Source organism: Urocampus carinirostris, chromosome 4 (assembly GCF_059441175.1).
Source record: "Urocampus carinirostris isolate Australia breed hairy pipefish chromosome 4, RoL_Ucar_1.0, whole genome shotgun sequence".
NCBI lineage: Eukaryota > Metazoa > Chordata > Actinopteri > Syngnathiformes > Syngnathidae > Urocampus > Urocampus carinirostris.
Genome location: NC_142352.1, coordinates 1,789,186 through 1,814,348, shown reverse-complemented (window position 1 = coordinate 1,814,348; position 25,163 = coordinate 1,789,186). Strand labels below are relative to the sequence as shown.

General features: G+C 40.7%; 1 protein-coding gene across 1 annotated transcript in view; it reads right to left on the bottom strand.

The window, feature by feature from the left end:
* LOC148366663 (neural-cadherin) overlaps nt 1-25,163 on the bottom strand; it is a 345,561-nt gene that overhangs the window by 252,511 nt on the left and 67,887 nt on the right. The window contains exons 3-6 of the mRNA XM_088333456.1: nt 17,621-17,846; nt 11,563-11,767; nt 5,595-5,706; nt 461-710 (exon numbers count right to left, since the gene is read on the bottom strand). Coding sequence (XP_088189582.1) covers nt 461-710; nt 5,595-5,706; nt 11,563-11,767; nt 17,621-17,846 — 793 coding nt within the window. The remainder of the gene's footprint in view (nt 1-460; nt 711-5,594; nt 5,707-11,562; nt 11,768-17,620; nt 17,847-25,163) is intronic.

Genomic DNA, 25,163 nt, shown 5'->3' with positions numbered 1-25,163 from the left:
CGAATCCGGGCATCAAACCCCTGATATCGAATCCGGGCATCGAACCCCTGATATCGAACCCCGGGACCGAATCCCGGCATCGAACCCCTGAACCGAATCCCGGCATCGAACCCCTGAACCGAATCCCAGCATCGAACCCCTGAACCGAATCCCGGCATCAAACCCCAGAACCGAATCCCGGCATCGAACCGCAGAATCGAATCACGTAATAGAACCCCAGAACCGAATCCCGGCATCGAACCCCTGAACCGAATCCCAGCATCGAACCCCTGAACCGAATCCCGGCATCAAACCCCAGAACCTAATCCCTGCATCGAACCCCAGAACCTAATCCCGGCATCGAACCCCAGAACCTAATCCCGGCATCGAACCCCAGAACCTAATCCCGGCATCGAACCCCAGAACCAAACCCCAGAACCGAATCACGGCATCAAACCCGGAACCGAAACGGAAGACTCACACTTGCTGGGAGAACTGCGGCGGCTCGTCGTTGACGTTGGCCATGCGGACCCGCACGCTAGCGGTTCCGGTGCGGGGCTCTTCCCCCTTGTCCACAGCCATGACCACAAACTCGTAGACGTGGTTGTTGCGCTCGTAGTCCAGCGGTCCGGCCGGAAAGACGGTTCCGTGCGACGACACCGAAAAGTCCGCGCTCAGCGTGTAGTACGTCAGTTCCGCGTTCTTGCCAGAATCGCAGTCGCTCGCCGAAACTGCGGCCAAAAGATACACAAATCGTTTGCCAACATCGACACCAAGTAGAGGTAAGATCGGGCATTAAAAAAATCCAGCCCGACCTGACCCGCGGTACAAAGGCTGAACCATCCCGAACCCGAAAACCCCCACATTTTTCTAATTTAATTTGTGGGGAAGAAAGGTGATTTTGGCCGTCTTCAATAACGAACAAAACGGCGCCGTGGTGCGCAGCACGCGCGCTTCCTGTGATGACCTCGAAAACGTGATTTTTGCCGTTCCCGACATTTGACGGCCCGACGGGGAGGGCAAAAATCACCCTTCCTATGCTGTCAAGGTGGCGTGCATATTGTGCAGCTCCTCCACAAGAAAATGAAGCATAGAACCTGCGACAAGACTGTTTCTACGGTGTTTGGCTAAGCTAACAACTAAAACAGTATTGCAGCAATCAGTGCGCTAACATAAGCGCTAATTGAGTATCGGGATCGGAAACATTGGCAATCCATGCGGAATGAGCGGGAAGCTTGTAGTCTGTTTTGTGGTCATTGGCTAAGCTAAAAGCTAAAACAATATTGCAGCAATTAGTGCGCTAACATAAGCGCTAATTGAGCATCAGGATCGGAAACATTGGCAATCCATGCGGAATGAGCAGGAAGCTTGCAGTCTGTTTTTTTGGTAGTTGGCTAAGCTAACAGCTAAAACAGTATTGCAGCAATTAGCGCGTTAACATAAGCGCTAATTGAGCATCGGGATCGGAAACATTGGCAATCCATGCGGAACGAGCGGGAAGCTTGTAGTCTGTTTTTGGTAGTTGGCTAAGCTAACAGCTAAAACAGTATTGCAGCAATTAGTGTGTTAACATAAGCGCTAATTGAGTATGGGAAATATTGGCAATCCATGCGGATTGAGCGGGAAGCTTCTACTCTGATTTTTGGTGGTTGGCTAAGCTAACAGCTAAAACAATATTGCAGCATTTAGTGGGTTAACATAAGCGCTAATTGAGGATCGGGATTGGAAACATTGGCAATCCATGCGGAACGAGCGGGAAGCTTGTAGTCTGTTTTTGGTAGTTGGCTAAGCTAACAGCTAAAACAGTATTGCAGCAATTAGTGTGTTAACATAAGCGCTAATTGAGTATGGGAAATATTGGCAATCCATGCGGATTGAGCGGGAAGCTTCTACTCTGATTTTTGGTGGTTGGCTAAGCTAACAGCTAAAACAATATTGCAGCATTTAGTGGGTTAACATAAGCGCTAATTGAGGATCGGGATTGGAAACATTGGAAATCCATGCGGAATGAGCGGGACGCTTGTCGTCTGTTTTTTGCTAGTTGGCTACGCTAACAGCTAAAACAATATTACAGCAATTAGTGTGTTAACATAAGCGCTAATTGAGTATCGGGATCGGAAACATTGGCAATCCATGCGGAATGAGCGGGAAGCTTCTACTCTGATTTTTGGTAGTTGGCTAAGCTAACAGCTAAAAGAACAAAAGAACACAAAAAAAAGTGTTAGCATCAGTGCTAATTGAGCATAGGAAACCATCGCAACCCACGTGGACTCGACAGGAAGCACGTCGTCCGTTTTCACGGTAGTTGGCTAAGCTAACAGCTAAAACTCCATCGCACCAATTAGTGAAAAAAAAGTGTGTTAGCATCAGCGCTAATTGAGCATCGGGACGGGAAACATTGGTAATCCATGCTGACCGAGTGGAAAAGTGATTGCCTTGCGAAAAAAAAGCCACCGGGGAGATGAATAAGCATATTTCCCGCTAACGAGATTTTTTTTTTGTAGCGCTTTATCTTTATTCGCGTTCGACGGACAAACACAAAGTGACTTCTAAATAAAAACTTTATTGAAGTGACGTTCTCTCTTTTTCTGGATTTGTTTGAAGGGGTAATTGTGTGGAACGGGACGAAAATCAAGCGCTTCTCGTACAAAGTGTTTTTTTTTTCTTCAAGTTTATTTATTTTGGCGTCTATTTTGTAAATAATTTTGTCTAGTATTTTGTCATTTAGTCTGTTGTGTATTTTGTCATTAATTGATTTTAGTCTTTATTTTGTCGTGTATGTCAGGACCAGAACGGGGACAGGACCCACTTGCGCCCACGATCCGGTGATTGCTGGACGCGGGAAGCAGGTCGCTCGGATACTCGGATTGTGCTCCGAATGCGGAAGTGGATCTTCCGGGGTGAGCGAAGGTATTGTCGGGGGCGGAAAAAACGGGTCAGTAGCCGGGACAGGAGAGCAAAAACATGGTCGGAAGCGAGTCGTAAGCCAGAATAGGAGAGAAGACTTGGTCGGGGACAAAAAGAGGTCGAAAGCCAGGACGGGAGAGTAGACGTGGTCAGGATAAAAAAAATGGTCGAAAGCCGGGGGACAGACGGGAGCAAAAAACAGGTGGGAGTCAGGGTCGAAAAAGGCTTGCCTAGTGTTCACTGAGGTTCGCAGACGGACTGACAAAAGGGGACAGACAGGACTGGGTACAAGTACAACAGTGATCATGACAGTGTATTTGGTTTGCACATTTAGTTGTGTAGTTTGTTGGGTATTTTGGCATGTACTTCTTGGTGTATTTCATCCTTTATTTATTTCTGCATTTATTCCGTTGTACATTTTGTCATTTATTTTTTAATTGTATTTCTTTATTTTGTCGTGTATTTTTTCACGTATTTTGTCGTGTTCGTGTATTTTGTTTTGTTTTTTATTTGAGTGTGTATTTTTGGTGTATTTTGCCATTTATTGACCCGAGTATTTATTTCGCCCTGTATTTTGTAATTTTTTTGGCGTGCATTTTGTCATTTTTTGTCATTTATTTCGGTATTTATTTTTGGTCGTTTATTTTGTAGCCGAATTTCTTGCATAGTTGGGCTCTTTTAGCATGCATTTGTCGCATATTTCATCCTTTATTCATTTCGGTATTTGATTTGTTGTGTATTCTGCTTCGTATTTTGTCAATTTGTCATGTATTGTGTATTTTGTCACTACAAAATGTGATTAAAATAAAGGGGCGGGTCATACCGGCGTAGCTTTACACCCATTGGTTTATCAGATATTGAATCGCTGAACAACCAATAGATGAAAAGTTCAGCCAGTTTGGCCCGCCCCGCTCAGATGAGTGACATTTGGTTTGATACCGAATACACAACAAAAGACACTACAAAATAAATAAAAGACAAAAAAATGATTCAAACAATTTTCATTGATGTCATTATGGTTTATGTGCATGTTTTACTCTTATTCTGGTCATTTTGGAATGCTTAGAAACATCTAAAAGTTATTAACATGACTTTGTTTAGGAAAAGATTTTTCAGTGCTTGAACAATTCGATACTCTTAAACCAAATTTGATACTCTTACACCAAAATCCCAATGGATTATGAGTATTGCTGTGTTTGTTATGAGATGACTGCAATACCTTGTTCTCTGGATCTCTCAGAAAGACTAGTGCAAGTCTGCAGAAGGTTGACATTGTATTTAGGATGACATTGTATTTAGGCTGGGAAATACCCTTTAGTCAATGTTCCCTGTAATTTTCCTTAGGGGTCTGAGCGTTCACACAAAGTCGGTGAGCAACGCTTGAAACAACAGTGAGCAACAGCAATCCCAAGTGTGGCAACTAAGTCATTATCAAACATGTCCAAAACTTGACATTTTGCGGAGTTTTTGGCAATGCAAAAAATGTTTGCATTATTAATGTATTATTGCAAAGGTTGTATGGCCTACAAACGTCATTTGTTTTAACAACAATTCTTGCACAAGATTTCAATTTCTTTTTTTGTGTCGTATAATACTAACATTTTGGGGGGCTTATTTAGTTGGTTGCACAACTGTATTGAAGTACAATGTTGGCAACAATATTGACTTGATAAAATTGGAAATTATTTGAATGCAACATGAACTTTTTCCTCTTTTGCCCATTTTTTTCTCCTTTTTTTTAATTCCTTTTAAAAAAATCTCATTGTGTTTATTTTTTCTGAGCTGTTACTTTCTTCTTGCTTTTTTGTTCTCTATTACCCCTTTTCCCTTTATTTGCTTCTTTCTTTTCTTCTGGCTTTTTTTTTAATTTTCTCTTTTTCTCTCCTTTTGTTTGTTTTTTTTCTCAGGTTTCACTACTTTTTCTTTTTGGTATTTTTTTATTTTTTGTTCTATTTCCCCCCCTTCCTTTAAGTCATTTTGTGCACAATTTTACTTAATATTTGGTCGTGTAGGGATTAAAGAAGCAAAAACAACCTGAAGAGCCGTTAAGGACTCGAAAGAGCCGGTTCTTTCTAGTGAGCCGAGCTGAAGAAGCCGGTTCTCGAAAAACTCTACTGACTTGACTCAACTTCGTTCTACTTCGACCTTGACTTCCAAATACCTCATTTAGAACACAGCGTCAGGGGAACCCGTGTATTTTTACCTTCATGCACTGTAACTTTGACTTAATTCGCTTTTTAATTCGCAATTTCGAGCCCTGATTTTTGTGAGCTGGCTAGATTTTCTTGTGCGCGGAAAAACTCTGGGCAGTGCGCAATTGCGCACACGCGCAGCTTAGAGGGAACATTGCCTTTAGTTAACAAATGTAGACCACAGCTATCAGTTGTCTTGTAAGGTTTTGTAGTATAAGTTATGACTAATTCCTTGCTCTCCGGATTCCCTCCAAAGAATATTTCTACCCTGGAGATTTCGCAGAGGTGATGTCGTGTTTTATGAGGGGAAAGTGATTCATATCTGGCGATCCAGTTTTGCAAATTTCCTTTTTGCCGGCCAGACGGCGAGCGAGCTGCTTGCCGACCGTTGCCGTGGCGACCGGTCCACGAGGCCGCCGGGGGCTTTGATCCGCCGTCCGTCAAGATCACTCAGAAAAATCTGGACTTCCGTTGCGGAAAGTCGGCCATTTTGATATGGCGAGCGATAATATTCACCTTGGAGGAGCGAGGTGGCCGTGGTGACGGTTTCCGGAACGCCGTCTTTGGTGTAGATGGACTGCAGGAACTCGGGGGTGCAGTCGTTCTCGTCCAGGATCACCACTCGGACCTGGGCACCAAAAAGACAGAATCCAGAATAAAAAAAACATGAGAATTTCGCCTTTGGTAGAAAAGTAACAAAAGTTAACTTAAAACTGAAACACGATATAATAGGACCACCAACATGTCCTGAAATTGACTATTGGTCCATCAAAATGGACCTAAGAAGTTCTAAAATTAAGATCATTCACGCACCCACTCGAATCAAAACTAAAACTGAATGATAACCCTAAAACACGTTGTAACCCTCTAGGACACAGGTGTCAAACAGGCGGCCCGCGGGCCAGATCAGGCCCGCTAAGGGATTGAATCTGGCCCGCGAGACAACATTCAGAGAAGCGCAAGAGAAAAACAAGCTGCAGGTTGAAATATGTCAACTTGATGTTGCCAACCAAAGCCAGGTGCCTCCAACAAAGACACTGTACTTGTATTTATTTCTCTCTCTTTCTCTCCCTCTCTTTCTCTCTCTTTTCCACCCCTTTTCTCCCACTCTCTGTCTCTGTTTCTTTCACTCTACGTGTCTCTCGTTTTCTCTTCCTTCGTTGCTCTTTGTCTCTTTCTCGCTCTGTGTCTTTTTAACTTCTTTTGCTCTAACTTCCTTTTTTCCTTTTCTCTCTTTTCTCTTTTTTTCTTCATACCCTTCGTGCTTTCTTTTCTCCTTTCTTTCTGTCTTTCTATTTCTCTTTGGATTTCTTTCTTCCTCTCCCTTTCTTTTCCCCTATCTCACGACTTTTTAACTCTTTTGTGTCTCATGCTCTCCCCCTCTCTCTCTTTTTTTGTCTCACACCCTCTCTCCTTTTCCCTCCCTCTTTCTCTTATTTCTTGATCTCCCTTTTTCTTTCTCTTTAATCTACTAGTCCGGCCCTCGAAATAATTTTTGTACTATCATGTGGCCCCCGAGTTAAAAGGAGTTTGACACCCTTGCTCTAGGAGGAAGCATTGAAACTGTTATTATATTATTAAAAATGTACCATTTACCAAATTGTTCGAATTAGTGATCTGACTCCATTAACCAAACACCACCTAACAATGCGCGCTTGTTTCTTGATGGGAAAAGATGGACAAGAATAGCCGACATTTTCACACGGGGACAGATTTAATTTCTTAGATAATTTAACTAAGTAAACGCCATCGAATCTATGGCCGAATTAGTGTCGCTCGAGTCTCCGTCCAGCCTTCTCTCTCCATCTTCTCGCTTCCTTCTCCTGGCCCACGTTTTTTTTCCCGCAAGCTGATGTGCCGGCTCCTCCCATGGGTGTGCCGGCTCCTCCCATGGGCGTGCCAAGAAAGCTCATTTAAACTCATTTTAACTCGGGGGCCACACCATAGAACAAACATTCTGTCGGGGGCCGGACTAGGAGATTAAAGAGAAAGAAAAAGAGATAAAGAAAAAAAAAAGAGGGAGGGAAAAGGAGAGAGGGAGGGACAAAGAAAGAAAAAGGAGAGGGAGAGAGCGGGAGAAACAAAGGATAAAAAGTTGGAGAAAGGGGGAAAAGAAAGGGAGAAAAGAAAGGGAGAGGAAGAAAGAAATCCAAAGAGAAATAGAAAGACAGAAGGAGAGAAAAGAGAAAAGAAAGCGCGAAGGGTATGAAGAAAGATAAAAGAGAGAAAAGGAAAAAAGGAAGTTAGTGCAAAAGAGGTTAAAAGATAAAGAGAGAGAAAGAGACAAAAACAACAAAAAGGAAGAGAAAAAGAGAGATAAAGAGAGAGAAAGAGACAAAAAGCAACAAAAAGGAAGAGAAAAAGAGAGACAAAGAGAGTGAAAGAGACAGGGACAGAGAGTGGGAGAAAAGGGGTGGAAAAGAAAGAGATAGAGAGAGAGAAATACATACAAGTACAGTGTCTTTGTGAGAGGCACCCGTCTTTGGCAACATCAAGTTGACATATTTCAACCTGCAGCTTGTTTTTCTCTTGCGCTTCTCTGAGTGTTGTCTCGCGGGCCGGATTCAATCCCTTAGAGGGCCTGATCCGGCTCGCGAGACAACACTCAGGCCGCCTGTTTGACACCTGTGCTCTAACTCCACCCGGGGGGGGGGGTAAAAGCCCACATGAAACCCCACCCCCACATTTGCATATTACCCTATTTTTATGACTGTGTGTATTTTCCGCAGCACTATCTAAATATTCTATAGCAACACGTTATATTGGGTATTTTTGTATTCTATTTCTTTTAATTGATTTTATTTTTCAACACAAGGATACTGCTGGAAGTGTGAATTTCTCTACGGGATGAATGAGTTATCTATCTATCTATCTACCTATATCTACCTATCTAGCTCCATCTATCTATCTATCTACCTCCACCTAGCTATCTATCTAGCTTTATCTATCTACATCTATCTGTCTATCTACCCCTATCTGTCCATCTACTTCTATCTAGCTCAACTAGATCTATCTATCTAATAACAACCAACCGCACCGTTGTGTTCAAAGTGGGCCGACGCGAACTGCCACGGCGAAATTGAAATTGTGTAAAATCCTTAAATCCTTTTGCAAATATCGGCTGCAGGGACAGACGATACGTAATATCCCTGCGCCGTGATTTGCGTGCGTAATTGCATAACCTTCACCAACATTGCGTGCTAGCGCGCGGCGTGCTAGCGCTAACAGGACATTGCCAGCTTAAAAATGCAAGGCGGGTAGAGCCTACGAGTTACAGTCGTTCATAACTAACAAATATGTGTTAGAATATGAAATAAGCTCCACGGTACTTTTCTAATCATCGAGCTCGTTAATCGTGAAAATCCTGAAAATGGTACCAAGGATTTCAAAAAATAAATAAAAAGTACTAACACAAACTCAACACTAAAACCCATTCTTAACTATTAAAGAGGGACATGAGGACCACTAAAATGTCAGAATAAGGACTACAAACACACAAAACAAACACAACACAACACACAAAACACAACACACACACATAAAACACAACACCACACACACACACACAAAACACAACACGCACAAAACACTAAACACATGCACAAAACACACACCACACACATGCACAAAATACACACCACACACACACACCACACAAAAACACAAACCACACAATCACAAAACGCACACACAAGACACATGTCACACAAAACGCATACAAGACACAAACCACACACAAACCACACAAGACACAAAACACACACACAAGACACAAAACACACACACACAAACCACACACACTCAAAACACACAAACCACACACACTCAAAACACACAAAGCACACACACAATCAAAACACACAAACCACACAAACACAAAACACACACACAAGACACAAAACACACACAAAAGACACAAAACACACACTTAAAACACACACTCAAAACACACACACACAAAACACACACACAAAACACGCAAACACAAAGCACACTATCACAAAACGCACACACAAACCACGCAAGACAAAAAACAAACACACTCAATACACACAAAACACAAACAAACCACACACACTCAAAACACACACACAAAACACAAACAAACCACACAAACACAAAACCCACACAAACACAAAACACACACACACGCACAAACAACACGCGCACAAAATACACGCACACACAAACAACACACGCACACACACAAAACACACGAACACAAAGCACAAACAAACCACACAAACACAAACCACACTATCACAAAATGCACACACAAACCACACTAGACAAAAAACACACACACTCAAAACACACAAAACACAAACAAACCACACACACTCAAAACACACAAAACACACGCACCAAACACACGCACAAAACACAACCAAACCACACAAACACAAAACACACACAAAACACACAAGACACAAAACACACACACACACACAAACAACACACGCACACAAAACACACACACAAACAACACACGCACACAAACAACACACGCACACAAAACCCCGTCTTGACTAATTATGAAGGATATTTGTTATTAGCCTAGCAACAAAGCATTCCAAACACCAGAAACTACATTACCAACAACTTATTTTCCCATAAACTAATCCTGATTAAGAGGGAACAGGAAAAGCACGTTTACTGGACCCAACTTGGGTTCTTTTCGACCCAACGGTTTCGAAAGAACCACCCTTCTTGGGGTCCTTAGAGGGTGTGCTTGAGAGCGCGCCCCCTGGGGACTCCCTCGTACTGCTGGGAGACTTCAACGCTCACGTGGGCAATGACAGTGAGACCTGGAAGGGCGTGATCGGGAAGAACGGCCCCCCTGACCTGAACCCGAGTGGTGTTTCGTTATTGGACTTCTGTGCTCGTCATGGTCTGTCCATAATGAACACCATTTTCAGACATAAGGGTGTCCATATGTGCACTTGGCACCAGGACACCGTAGGCCGTAGTTCGATGATCGACTTTGTCATCGTTTCGTCGGACCTGCGGCCACATGTTCTGGACACTCGGGTGAAGAGAGGGGCGGAGCTGTCAACTGATCACCACCTGGTGGTGAGTTGGCTTCGATGGTGGGGGAAGATGCCGGCCCGACCCGGCAGACCCAAGCGTGTTGTGAGGGTCTGTTGGGAACGGCTGGCAGAATCTCCCGTCAGAAGAAGTTTCAATTCACACCTCCGGCAGAACTTCGTCCATGTCCCGAGGGAGGCGGGGGACATTGAGTCCGAGTGGACCATGTTCCGCGCCTCCATTGTCGAGGCGGCTGATCGGAGCTGTGGCCGCAAGGTAGTCGGTGCCTGCCGCGGTGGCAACCCTCAGACCCGTTGGTGGTCACCGGCGGTGAGGGATGCCGTCAAGCTGAAGAAGGAGTTTTATCAGGCCTTCCTGGCCTGTGGGACTCTGGAAGCAGCTGGCAGTTATCGGCTGGCCAAGCGGAATGCGGCTTTGGCGGTTGCCGAGGCAAAAACTCGGGCATGGGAGGAGTTTGGCGAGGCCATGGAAGCCGACTTCCGAACGGCTTCGAGGAAATTCTGGTCCACCATCCGACGTCTTAGGGGGAGGAAGCGGTGTGCCATCGACACTGTGTATAGTGCCGATGGGGCGCTGCTGACCTCGACCCGGGACGTTGTGAATCGGTGGGCGGAGTACTTCGAAGACCTCCTCAATTCCACTGGCACGTCTCGGATTCAGCGAAAACCATAAAAAAAAACAGTTAGCCCAGCAACTAACGAAAATAACACCAAGCTGTTAATTGGCATCTTTCTGAATCCGCTAAGTCAAAAAAAAAGCCTAGCTTGCGTAGGAGCTAATGTACAGAGCTAAGGAGCTCATGGAAAGAACGTTGGATGATAATGGTGCATTTATCAGAATCGGCGGAAAAAAATCTAGCTCGCCCAGGAGCTAACAAAACAACACAGTCTGTTAATTAGCTTATATCAGAGTTTGCTCTCGATCTACCGGTCGATCTACGTTCCTACCCTCACCTATGGTCACGAACTTTGGGTCATGACCGAAAGAACTCGATCCCGGATACAAGCGGCCGAAATGAGTTTCCTCCGCAGGGTGGCTGGGTTCTCCCTTAGAGATAGGGTGAGAAGCTCAGTCATCTGGGAGGGACTCGGAGTAGAGCCACTGCTCCTCCGCGTTGAGAGGAGCCAGTTGAGGTGGCTCGGGCATCTAATAAGGATGCCTCCTGGACGCCTCCCTCGGGAGGTGTTCCGGGCATGTCCCACCGGCAGGAGGCCCCGGGGGCGGCCCAGGACACGTTGGAGAGACTATGTCTCTCGGCTGGCTTGGGAACGCCTCGGGGTCCCGTCGGATGAGCTGGAGGAAGTGGCTGGGGATAGGGACGTCTGGGCTTCCCTTTTAACGCTGCTGCCCCCGCGACCCGACCTCGGATAAGCGGAAGACAATGGATGGATGGATGGATGGTTTCGAAAGCGAAGAAACCGATTAAATTCCGGACCTCGGCGGCGCTGCTCATGTCTTCCTGGTCTTCGCTAGCCCGAACCAATAGCAAGTATCGGTGCTGGTCGCTCTCGTAGTCCATCGGTCGGTTGAGGCTGACGCTGCCGTCGTCGGGCGAGATGGAAAAGAGGCCGCTGGGGTTGATGACCAGGCTGTAGCTTATCGGACGATTCTGGAAAGACATGGCCGTCGTCACCAGGAAGCTGCGAAAAAAAAAAAAAAAATCCAGTTAGCACAATCGAAAACGGAATTTTGGATTGGCATATTACAAGGATATTTTATATAGCTCTTAGCTAACAGAAAGAATGTTAATCAAAATGTCAGAGGCTAACAACCATATTGGGAATAAGTTTACAAGTCTGTTATTTTTGAAAGGACAGTTTTGAAGAGAAACGGACGGATTACAATAAGAAACATTGAATGAAGCAGACATGCTTTTAGGCGTTTTTTTTTTTTTTCTTTTTAAATCCGTCGGCATAATTGTTCGTTTGAGTCAATATTTCACACGGCTAGACTTTCTGGATTGTCCTGGATGTAAAACAGCTATTTTTGCAAACATTCAACCTGTTTGAGGACGGCCAAGGGAACATAATGGAGTGATACCGGCTTCATACTTTTCAGTTATCTTTTTGTTTCAGACTGATGTTTTCTGAGACGAGTATATTTTGAAATGCTCATTTCTTGAATCCAGAGAATTTGAGCTTTCTAATAAAATGTGGCGTGACATATTTTATATAAATATTAAAAAAAATATATTTATATATATATATATATATATATATATATACATAAATTTGTCAAAAGGAAAATGGCCTAGTCAGCAAAATCTATGATTTATAAATGTAAAAAAAGTGGGGGAAAGGAAGCTAAAGAAGGAAAATGAAGAAAAAAAGAAGGATTAAAATAAAGAAAAGAGGGGAACTAAAAAAAATAATAAAAAAATGCTATAATCTCTCATTTTTTCATTCAATCTTTTTTCCTTTTTTATTGAGTTTTACATTTTGTCTTATTTCTTTTTTTTCTTATTTTTCTCAAAAGTAAGGAGTTCGTTTTGGTCATTTTAAGTGTCCGTCATTTGTTTTCCTCTGTTGTGCTTTTAGCGCTCTTTTTCGTGGCATAACAGAATAGAGCGACATCTAGTGGGAAAATAATACCCACAGTCCCTTTAGCTTTCGTATTAGGGCCGGGGAGTTGAAAATATCTTCTTCGGGGTTACAATTAGTCCCCAGGTCGCGAGTTTTAGCATGTTTGAAATCTTGAAACCCTCATTTCAAACCCTATCCAATGCTGGAAAACTCGTTTTGAATCATGATTCCTTTTCTTTGGCATATTTCCAGCCCTAAAAACTCGGACTGGAAACCCTATTTTGAAATCGTGACCATCAATGCAAATGTTATCCTGCCTTAATTTTTTTTTTTGAAAGCCTTAACAACCCGAGCTTAAAACCGTAATTGGAAATGTTAAATCTAACCTCTCATAGTCCATTCTCGAAGCCCTAATTTGCAATTGTGAATTTCAGTCAAAGCGAGTTTGAAATCTTAACCACGGCTTGAATAGAGCGACATCTAGTGGGAAAATAATACCCGCAGTCCCTTTAACTTCCATATTAGGGCGGGGAGTTGAAAATATCATCTTCGGGGTTACAATTAGTCCCCAGGCCGCGAGTTTGACACCTCTGATCTCTTGGAATCGGTGAAAAAAAAAAATTGAGCAAAGTCAGCAAAATTTAAAATGATTTCAATTTAGAATTTTGGACATTTTCCACCCATCTTTTAAAAGGCTCTATTGACTCACTCATGAATGAGTTAAAAAAATATTGGTGAAATGAGGCACAATTCCATCATCTTCATGCCGTTTCGCCGATGTAGCTCCCTTAGCTTAGCACCGTGACCCGAGCGACAGCCCCGCTTTTGTTTGCGATCCCTACGCCGTCTCCGCCGCTTCGTAAGTGGCTTGGCCACCCACGGAGATCCCGCAACCCTTTGTATTTCTTGCTGGATATCAAAAGTGGTATAAAAAGTGCCCAAAAAGTCTAAATTTAGACACAGACCTAAATGTATAAGATCCTCCCGACTATAGGTATTATTGGCCACACATGTGTCCAGAAAAAAGCAAAAAGGACAAGAGAATGGTAATAAATAGAAAATTAGCTGAAGAGCTGTGAGCCGCTGCGTCTATGCGCGCCGCCATCATCGATACTATAAACAGGGTTGGGTAGGGTTACTTTAACTTGATTACTTTCAGTGACTTTTGGATGACTCCAAGACCAAATATGCTAATAAAAGACAAAAGAAACTAAATATGAATAAAATGATGACTCACAACACGTGGTAAGCTTTCTCTTCTGGCTTTGATCTCCGGCAAAACGAACATCAAATGCGAAAAAAACAAAATGAAAATAAATTCAAACAGCTTGCCAACATCATTTTTGCCGTTCCATGTATTCCGTTACTCCCCAAGCCTGCACAAAATGTAGTCATTTGATTCATATCTAGTTTCTTTTGTCTTTTATTAGCATATTTGGTATTGGAGTCATCCAAAAGTAATTGAAAGTATTCAAGTTAAAGTAACCCTACCCAACCCTGCTCCCGACTATAGGTATTATTGGCCATGCATGTGTCCAGAAAAGAAAGCAAAGAAGACAAGAGAATGGTAATAAATGGAAAATTAGCTGAAGAGCTGTGAGCCGCTGCATCTATGCGCGCCACCATCACCAATACTATAAACAGGGTTGGGTAGGGTTACTTTAACTTGATTACTTTCAGTGACTTTTGACTCCAATACCAAATATGCTAATAAAAGACAAAAGAAACTAAATAGGAATCAAATGATGACTCACAACACGTGGTAAGCTTTCTCTTCTGGCTTTGATCTCAGGCAAAACGAACATCAAATGCGAAAGAAACAAAATGAAAATAAACTCAAACAGCTTGCCAACATCATTTTTGCCGTTCCATGTATTCTGTTACTCCCCAAGCCTGCACAAAATGGAGTCATTTTATTCATATTTAGTTTCTTTTGTCTTTTATTAGCCTATTTGGTAATGGAGTCATCCAAAAGTAATTGAAAGTATTCAAGTTAAAGTAACCCTACCCAACCCTGCTCCCGACTATAAGTATTATTGGCCACACATGTGTCCAGAAAAGAAAGCAAAGAAGACAAGAGAATGGTAATAAATAGAAAATTAGCTGAAGAGCTGTGAGCCGCTGCGTCCATGCGCGCCGCCATAATCAATACTATAAAAAAAGTACTCCATGAGCTAACGAAATTATTACTAGCTGTCAACATCAACTTTCAAAATCTGGGGGGGGGTACAAACTAGCTAGCGCAGGAACTAATTTAAAGAGCCCAGGAGGAAGGAATACGAGCTGTTAATTGAGCAATTATCAGAATCAGTGTGAAAAAAAGCCTAGCTAGCCCAGGAGCTAACGAAAATAACAATAGCTGTTAATTGGCATCTTTTGGAAGCAGTAGATAAATAAAATCTTGCTAGCCCAGCAGCTAATGGAAAGAACGCTAGCTGTTAATTGGCGTCTATCGGATTCAGCGAAAACCATAAAAAAAACAGTTAGCCCAGCAACTAACGAAAATAACACCAAGCTGTTAATTGGCATCTTTCTGAATCCGCAAAGTCAAAAAAAAAAGCCTAGCTTGCGTAGGAGCTAATGTACAGAGCTAAGGAGCTCATGGAAAGAACGTTAGATGATAATGGTGCATTTATCAGAATCGGCGGAAAAAAATCTAGCTCGCCCAGGAGCTAACAAAACAACACAGCTTATATCAGAATCAGTGGGGGAGAGAGAAAAGCTTAGCTAGCACAGGAGCTAACGAAAATAATGCTAGCTGTTATTTGGGCATTTATTAGAATTGGTAAAAAATACAAATTGCTAGCACAGGAGCTAACAAAAATGACAAAGGCTATGATATAGCATTTATCAGTATTAGCCAAAAGAAAAGGCCTAGCTAGCGCAGGAGCTAATGGAAAGAACGCTAGCTGTTAATTGGCATCTATCGGATTCAGCTAAAAAAAAATAAAGACAGTTCGCACAGGAACTAACGAAAATAACACCAGATGCTAATTAGCATCTATCAGAATCAGGGAAAAAAAAAAAAGCCTAGCTAGCTCAGGAGCTAAAATGAACAGCCCAGACGCTAATGGAAAGAATGCTAGCTGCCAATTGCCATCTATCGGTTTCAGTGAAAAAAATAAAAAAGCTAGCCCAGGAGCTAATGTAAGGAGCTCAGGAGCTAATGGAAAGAACGCTAGCTGTTAATTGGCATCTATCGGATTCAGCAAAAAAAAAATAAAGACAGTTAGCACAGGAACTAACGAAAATAACACCAGCTGCTAATTAGCATCTATCAGAATCAGGTGCCCGGGAGCTAATGGAAAAGAAATTCTAGCTGTTAATTGGCATTTTTCAGAAACCTAGCTAGACCAAGAGCAAATGAAAATAATGCTAGCTGTTAATTGGTATTTATCGGAGTTGACGAAAGAAAAAAAAAAAAAAAAAAGCTAGCCCAGGAGCTAATGTAAGCAGCCCAGGAGCTAATGGAAAAAAAACGCTAGCTGTTAATTGGCATTTTTCAGAAACCTAGCTAGACCAGGAGCAAATGAAAATAATGCTAGCTGTTAATTGGAATTTGTCGGAGTTGACGAAAAAAAAAAAAAAAAGCTAGCACAGGAGCTAATGCGGAGAGCGCTGGCCGGTAAGTGCGCGTCTAGAGCAGCAATAAACAAGGAAATAAGACATCATAAAATAGCGTCCAGGCAACCTTTTTGTCCGCCGCCGCCGCGTAAATCAAGAGCGAAAGCCGTAATGACTTTTTGCGGCGTAGGTGTCGCGCCGCTCTTCGCGTCGCCGCCGGAATCCTACCGTCAAATAAAACCTCAGAGAGGAAAAGTTTCAACTCATAAACGACGTCCAGACTCAAAAGTCCTGCAAAGCTATTGGTTAGCATGAGTAGCCGGAAGAACAGAGGCCATCTCGAAGCCCTAATTTCAAATCCTGACCATTATTGAAAGGCTTAACCCATCTTAAAAACCAATAAAACCTTTTTAAAACATACTTCAAGCCCTACAAACCCAGACTTGAAACCTTTTTTTGAAAACGTGACCATCATTAGAAATCTTAACCTGCCTTAAAAACATTTTTAAAAGCCTTCACAACCCGAGCTTAAAACCCTAATTGGAAATCTTAAATCTAACCTCCCTCCAATGCCCTAATTTAAGACCATAGTCCATTCTTGAAACCCTAATTTGCAAATGTGAATTTCAGTAAAAGCATGTTTGAAAGCTTAACCATGACTTGAAACCTTAATTTCAAGCCCTAACCAACGCTGGAAAACTTCTTTTGAATCATGATTCCCTTTCTTTGGCAAATTTCAACCCTAAAAACTCAGACTAGAAACCCTATTTTGAAATGGTGACTATCAATGTAAATATTATCCTGCCTTAAAAAACATTTTTAAAACTCTTAACAACCCAAGCTTAAAACCCTAATTGGAAATATTAAGTGTAGCCTCTCTTCAAAATCCTAATTTAAGACCATAGTCCATTCTTGAAGCCCTAATTCGCAATTGTGAATTTCAGTCAAAGCGAGTTTGAAATCTTAACCATGGCTTGAAACCTTCATTTGAAACCGTAACCTTTGCAGGAAAACCTCTTTTCATTCATGATTCCTTTCCTTAAAGCCCAATACACGGCCTACTTTCCACATTTTTTTTAAAGCTAGTCTAGATTGAAACCCTAACTAATCCGGGAAATTCATAAACATTAATTTTCAACGTAAACATTTTTAAAACCCTATTTTGAATCCTGATGCTTTTTATTAAAGCCATAGAATCGGCCTATTTTCATTTTTTGGGGAGGTTTAATTCTAGTCTAGTTTGAAATCTGAACTTACAAACACTCAAAAACATTGATTTGAAACCCTAACCCTATTAAAAACCCTACTTTCAATCAGAGTTATTTTTTTAAAGACATAGACACACTTCTATTCAGCTTTATTTTTAACCCTACCCCACGAAGATTTGACGGTTGAGGGCGTACTCACGGCTGCCTCTCGGGCGTGTTTTCAGGTACGGCCACAGAGAAGGAGGCGTTGAGGAACTGCGGGGGTCGGGCTCCCGCTACCACCGATACCACGGCGGGGGGACCGCGCCCACCTTGCCGGTCGGACGCTACCGCCGTCAGCAAGTATTCGCGGTCGCGCTGTAGCGGCAGGCCCGTCGTACGCACCTCGCCGCTCTTCGGGTCCACCTCGAAGCGACCGTCACCGCCTGGAAAAAAAAAATAGGGCTCTAAACTCAGTGAAAAAAAATACAATCGTTGAGTGCCAGGGACCTAATAATTTAAAAACGAACTTCAGGTTCAGAGATCCAGTTTTAAACTCTTTCCATGGATTTGCGTCTAATTGAAAACCTTACCTTTGACTTAAAAGTATAATTCAAAACCTTAACTGAAAAAAACTTACGTCTGGCTCAAAGTTCTAATTTGAAACATAACTTCTGATCCAAAGGTCTATTTTAAAACATTACCTGTGACAAAAAGTTCAAACTTAAAACCTTAGCTCTAGTTCTAAGATATGACTTCAAACCTCACTCTGGGCTCAAAGGTTTAATTTACAACCTTAATTCAGGCTTAAATGTCTTATCAAAATCCTTAACTCCAGCTTAAAGATCAAATTGAAAACCTAAACTCAAGCTCCAAAAAACAATTTAAAAGCCTTCACTTTTTCTCGAAAACCTCATTGAAAACCTTAACTCTAGTTCAAAGATATAACTTCAAACCTCACTCGGGGCTCAAAGTTTGAATTTACAACCTTAATTCTGTCTTAAATGTCTTATGAAAACCCTTAACTCCAGCTTAAAGATCAAATTGAAAACCTTAACTCAAGCTCCAAAAAACAATTTCAAAGCCTTCACTTTTTCTCAAAACCCTCATTTAAAACCTTACTCCAGCTCAAAGGTCTCATTTAAAACCTTAATTAAGATGTAAATTCAAAACGTCAACTCTGGCTAAAAAAGAAACAATTGAAGACATTTACTCCATCTCAAAAGTTTAATTTAAAACCTTGACAGTCATTAATCAAGCAACCCTGGAAAATAAATATATATTTTTTTGTATTTATTATGAATTCGAGAAACATCAAAGAGCATCCTAATATGTTAAACCCATGGGTAGGCAAACTACAGCCCGCGGGCCACATGCAGCCCGTCAGGCTTTTACATCCGGCCCGGCAAACGAAAATGGGGAAAATATAATGTTAATAAATAAAATAGTAAATAAATACTTTTGAATCAAAAACGGAACTTCCCCCTGTAGTCCTTTTTGTGTACCTGCGACAAAAATACTACAAAATTACTACGAAGCTAAATAGCAAAATTTAGTGCTTAAAAACAGCGACCTAATATCTTATTTCGCTTTCATTCTGAAAAGAAAAATATACTATATGAATACTACAAACAGTACTACACTAATAACATAATGGGAAAATCACTACTACAGAACTATGACACCAGAAATACTTCAAAAACATGACAGGAATATTACAAAAATAGTCATAACATACTACAAAAATACTACTATGGAAATACCACCAAAAATACTACAGAAATACTACTATTGAAAAGTTCAAAAATACTTCTACTGAAATATTACAAAAATACCACGCAAATACTACGATAAAAAAATATGACTACTGAAATAGTTCAACACGGATACAAAGCAATACTACTAAAGCAAAATTACGGCAGAAACACTACTAAAATGCAACTACAGTTATACTACAAAAATACTAAAGTATTAAAGAATATGACTGAAGAAATATTCCTAACACACTAAAAAGCCTACAGTAATACTACAAAAATCTGAACGGAGAGTCACAACAAAAAAACTTTAAAAACAATACTACAGTAATATTACGAAACGTGCTAGCAAGCGCCTTACATGGCTCATTCTGTTATCGGTGTGTGTGTGTGTGTGTGTGAAGTACATTCTAAAGTGCTTTGGTAGGTATTCATAGACTTAAAAAACACTATAGAAAGGAAGTCTACTAACCATATATCGTAAATTCCGGACTATAAGTCGCTACTTTGATGGCGTCAGGTCTGAGGAGAAAAATGAGGACGGTTCACCCTAATTTTGGCAAGTCCAGTATATTTTTTTAACAGACCCGTTTACTGTTTTGAGAGCGTGTTGCTAGTAGCGTGTTGCTACCTGTCACAGTCACGGTTTGGGATGAAAGTGATATTATTATTATTAAAGCTTTGAAAACTCTCTCGGTATAAATATGTGTAATCATGTATAATGTGTATTTGCAACTGTATATTTTTGTAATGTATTTATTTGTATTTATTTTAGAAACTTATTCTGATATGTTTTGCACGGGCGAATGAGAAAGAAGGGGCGGAGCAAACGCGGGCTGATGGGAAGTGGAGTAACACAGGCACCGTTTGGAATGAAAGATATATTATTATTAAAGCTTTGAAAACTCTCTCGGTGTACCGTCTTTCTTTGTAAATATGTGTAACCATGTATAATATGTATTTGCAACTGTATATTTTTGTAATGTATTTATTCTAATATGTTTTGCACAGGCGAATAAAAAAAGAAGGGGCAGAACAAACGCGGGGCTGACGGGAAGTGGGGTAAAGGTGAGACGTGTTTGTGGACGCGGCGGACAATAGTGGATATATATTTTTCCTACCTTTACCTTTGGAACTTTAACCTTTTTTCCTTGGATTACTTTCAACGGGACCTGGACTCTGCAGGTCTGCATCAAACGTTAAGTACCGGTATCATTTTCCGTTCAATTTGCTGGCTGTGATTTTTAGACTGTACTTTAACGAAGGACATTCAGTTTCAATGGCGGGACTTAAAGTCGGGATAGGGTTAATTTTGTGTTTGTGTTACATTTTTCAATGTGAGCGCATGCGGCTTATATACAGGTGCGGCTTGTGTAAGTACAAATTCGGTTTTCTTCCTAAAATGTGGTGGGTGCGGCTTATAATCAGGTGCGCTCTATAGTCCGGAATTTACGGTATATCGTAAATTTCCGACCAGTCTGTTTATTTTTAAAGGGGAATTATGGAGCCCAAAAAAATGATGATTACAACAATGATCATCAAATGATGCAGAGATACTTTTAGGCAGATTTTTTTTTTTTTTTTTTCCGGTTCTTAGTAAATGTTTCACACGGTTGGATTCACCGGACTCTGGTAAATGTAACCGGACCATATTTGCAGGTAATTAGTAGAATTTCACAGCACTTTTGGGTTTAAATTATCCCGGTTTTCTAGTTTTCAGGAATCTTGTTCCAGACTGTGTCCCTCCAGACGCAATTCGGTCTTTTTCCTCGTTCGGACTGGAAAATCTTCTTTGTGAAAACATCCAGACTGCCCCCCCCCAGCCTCCCCATCACTTGAAAGTCAAAGCCGCCCACCGAAATAATTTCGGAATAGGAAAAACGGCGATCGTGCGTGACAAGATGGCGGCGGCAGCTTGATGGATGAGACGCGACGGCTCGTCAACAAAAACTCTTTTCGCATTCTGCTCGGAACTGGGCAGGGGGGGTAGTTTTGGGTTGGGGGGTTAGTTGCGGCGAGAGTGATACGGCTTGAATTCGAAAGTCAAAACATCTTCTTCAGAAGAAAAACAACAGACTTGTAGGCCTTTGTTTTTTGTATGAACTGTACACTGAATGAACTGACTAAAGGGACAGTGTGTAAAAAACTCACCACACACTACAGACCCTCGACTTAGGACCGCGTCACAAAATTCTCAAACCTGCTTCCAGATTTTCTGGAATTAAACCGACGACAGAACATGAAAATTTCAGTTAACTCTTTCATCTAAGACCTAGCCAATGGAAATGGAATGCTGTCCTTGAACCGTTTCAAGGACCTGGACAGTTTTGGTCTTTGGTCTCAAGTATCTTACCAAACTGAAATAATGACTGCAAGTGCTACTATCACCGAGCAATCAGTGTTGAAACACACAGATCATAAAGGTTTTTGTTCTCATCTTAGCTGAAAAGCAAGTGACATCATAGCTTGAAGCTTATCAAATTCAATGACCATCTAAAAAACTAATCATTGTATTTTACACACTTTTCTAAGGGGTAGGTTTAGGCATTTCCAAAAGTGGCCATTTAGTGACGACCAGTTTACAACACTAAAACCTTTGCAGATAAGCATTTACTTAAGTCAAACATTTACAACTCTTTCATAATGTCTAAAATGTTGGCCAATCTTTCCAGAAGCCAATCCATAATTGTTGGGAATTTCATTGGCTGACCAAAGTGTCAATTATCATTCGAATCAGTTACTACTGGCTCGAGATATCTGAAGTGAAAAGTGACAATGCTGGATTTATCAATATAGGGCCTTATAGGCTAATGCGGCCCGTGGACCGTGAAAAAAAAAACCTGTCATTGGCCGAGAGTGGCGTCAATCAAAAGAGCAGAGGTTAAAGGAATAATTTTACAAAACTTTTTTTTTTTTCAAACAAAAAATTATGTGGTGACGTTAAAGGATTACAAAAAGGAACATCTAACAAAGCAGAAATACTTTTAGGTAGATTTTTTTTATGTTTGGGGTATCTTGTTTCTGACTGATGGTGATGTTTCTGTGATGAGTACATTTTGAAATGGCCATTATAGCTTCAATCCCAAGAGTTATTCAAGGTTTAACTTAAGAATGAAATTAAATTTAAATCTTTAACTTGAGAGTAAAATGAGTGTTCATGTTTAAGGTTAACTTAGCTATAACACTTTTACTCAAGTTAACATGGCTTTGACACTTTAAGAGTTAAATGAGTTTTAAAGCTTTAGCCTGAAGAGTTAATGAAAGTGGAACTGTTTCACTTAAGAATTAAAGGAGATTTAAAGCCATCACTAAAGTTGAAACCTTACCCGAGGCCTGATTTCAAAACCTTAATTCAAGCTCAAGGGTCTTAATTAAGACCTTAACTCTGACTAAACCATGTAAACCACTATCTAACTTATAGGTCTAATAAAGAATTTAGAAATAAAAGTGTATTTTAAAACCTTAACTCCAGCTCAAAGGTCTCATTCAAACCTTAATTCAGTCTAGTTTAAAACCTTAACTTTGGCTAAAACCATTGAAAACGCTATCAAGGCTCAAAGGTATAATACAGAAGGTATGTTTGTACTTAATAGTGTAATTTGAAACCTGAACTCTGAATCAAAGGTCTAATTTGAAACCCCAACCCTAGCTCAAAGGTCTCATTTAAGCCCTTTTCCATAAAAATATAAAACCTTAACTTTGGCTAAAACAATTAAAACTATTACTTTGACTCAAAGAACTTAAAAGTTCAGTCCAATTTAAAACCTCACCTCTGACTCAAAGGTCTAATTGAAACCTTAATTCAGTCTAGTTTAAAACCTTAACCTTGGCTAAAACCATTTAAAAATATCACTCCGACTCAAAGGTATAATACAGAACTTATGTTCAGACTTAATAGTCTAATTTAAAACCTTAACTCAAAGATTTCATTTAACCCTTTTTCCATAAAAATATAAAACCTTAACTTCGGCTAAAACAATTAAAACCATGACTTTGACTCAAAGATCTAATAAAGAACTTAAGTTCAGCCTTAAAAGTCCAATTTAAAACCTTCACTCTGAATCAAAGGTCTAATTTGAAACCCTAACTCAAAGGTCTCATTTAAGCCTTTTTCCATATAAATATAAAACCTTAACCTTGGCTAAAACCATTTAAAAATATCACTCTGACTCAAAGGTATAATACAGAACTTATGTTCAGACTTAAGGGTCTAATTTAAAACCTTAACTCAAAGGTTTCATTTAACCCTTTTTCCAAATAAATATAAAACCTTAACTTCGGCTAAAACAATTAAAACCATGACTTTGACTCAAAGATCTAATAAAGAACTTAAGTTCAGCATTAAAAGTCCAATTTAAAACCTTCACTCTGAATCAAAGGTCTAATTTGAAACCCTAACCCTAGCTGAAAAGTCTCATTTAAGCCCTTTTCCATATAAATATAAAACCTTAACTTTGGCTAAAACAATTAAAACCATGACTTTGACTCAAAGATCTAATAAAGAACTTAAGTTCAGCCTTAAAAGTCCAATTTAAAACCTCACCTCTGACTCAAAAGTCTAATTAAAACCTTAATTCAGTCTAGTTTAAAATCTTAACCTTGGCTAAAACCATTTATAAATATCACTCTGACTCAAAGGTATAATACAGAACTTATGTTCAGACTTAATAGTCTAATTTAAAACCTTACCTTTGACTCAAAGGTCCAATTTGTAACCTTAATTCAGACTTAAAAGAAGTGCTCCCTCTAAGAAGAAAATCTAGCCGGCGCACAAAAATCAGGGCTCAAAATGACTAATTAAAAAGCGACTTAAGTCAAAGTTACAGTGCATGAAGGTCAAAATACACGGCTTCCCCCGACGTTGTGTCCTAAATGCGGTATTTTGAAGTCGAGTCGAAGGAGAACGAATTTGAGTAAAGTTAGTAGAGTTTGTCGGGGAACCGGCTTCTTCGGCTCGGCTCACTAAAAGGAACCGGCTCTTTGGGGTCCTAAACGGCTCTTCGGGTTGTTTTTGTTTCTTTAATCCCAACATGACCAAATAGTATGTAAAATTATGGACAAAATGATTTAAAGGAAGGGGGGAATAGAACAAAAAAGAAAAAAATACCAAAATGAAAAAGTAGTGAAAAGCTGAGAGAAAAAAGAAACAAAAGGAAGAGGAAAAAGAAGGAAAAATTTAGAAAAAAAAACAGAAAAAAGAAAAGAAAGAATAGTAGGAAAAAAAAGTACCGTATTTCCCACACTATAGGGCGCACCGGGTTATAGGGCGCACCCCCAAAAAATGGTTTTTGGTCCTATAATGGGAACGTGGACAAAACATTCAGATGATTCAGTCCAACTGATTACCCCCTTGACATTCCCAAAGCTTGCAAAGAAGCAAATACGTGTCGTAGACACGTGCGGATGCGATGTCCGTACGATGTCACTCAAATGCATCGTTTCAAATATCATTCGGAAAGTTAAAGTCTTGGGATTCAAGAAATGCCAACCATTCCTTAGTTTCTATTTTCTTTTTCGCTCGCAACTTTACTGCGCATATGACAATAAACACTTGGAATTGAGTTGAATTCACTCAACTCATCACAGCAACATCAAGATGGTTCTAAAACAAGATACCGGCAAAATAGAAAGCCGCATAGCTCACCTAAGTTCTCACGTTCAATAATGATACGCAATCATGGTCTTCTTACAACCGTGAGTGAAGTCAATCCAGGAGAGTCAAATATTTACAAATACAGACTAATGAAACATGTTTCTTTATGGCATAGTTTAGCAAGCTTGCTATTCAGTCATCTTTTTCGGCCAATTGCAGGGTTTGTTTTGGCCCTCTAGCCAATCCGAGGCTCCGAATAACTTCAGCCAATAGCGATCGATTTAACGGATGATTGACACATCTTTTTCGGCCAATTGCAGGGTTTGTTTTGGGCCTCTAGCCTATCCGAGGCTCCGAATAACTTCAGCCAATAACGATCGATTTAACTGATGATTGACACATCTTTTTCGGCCAAT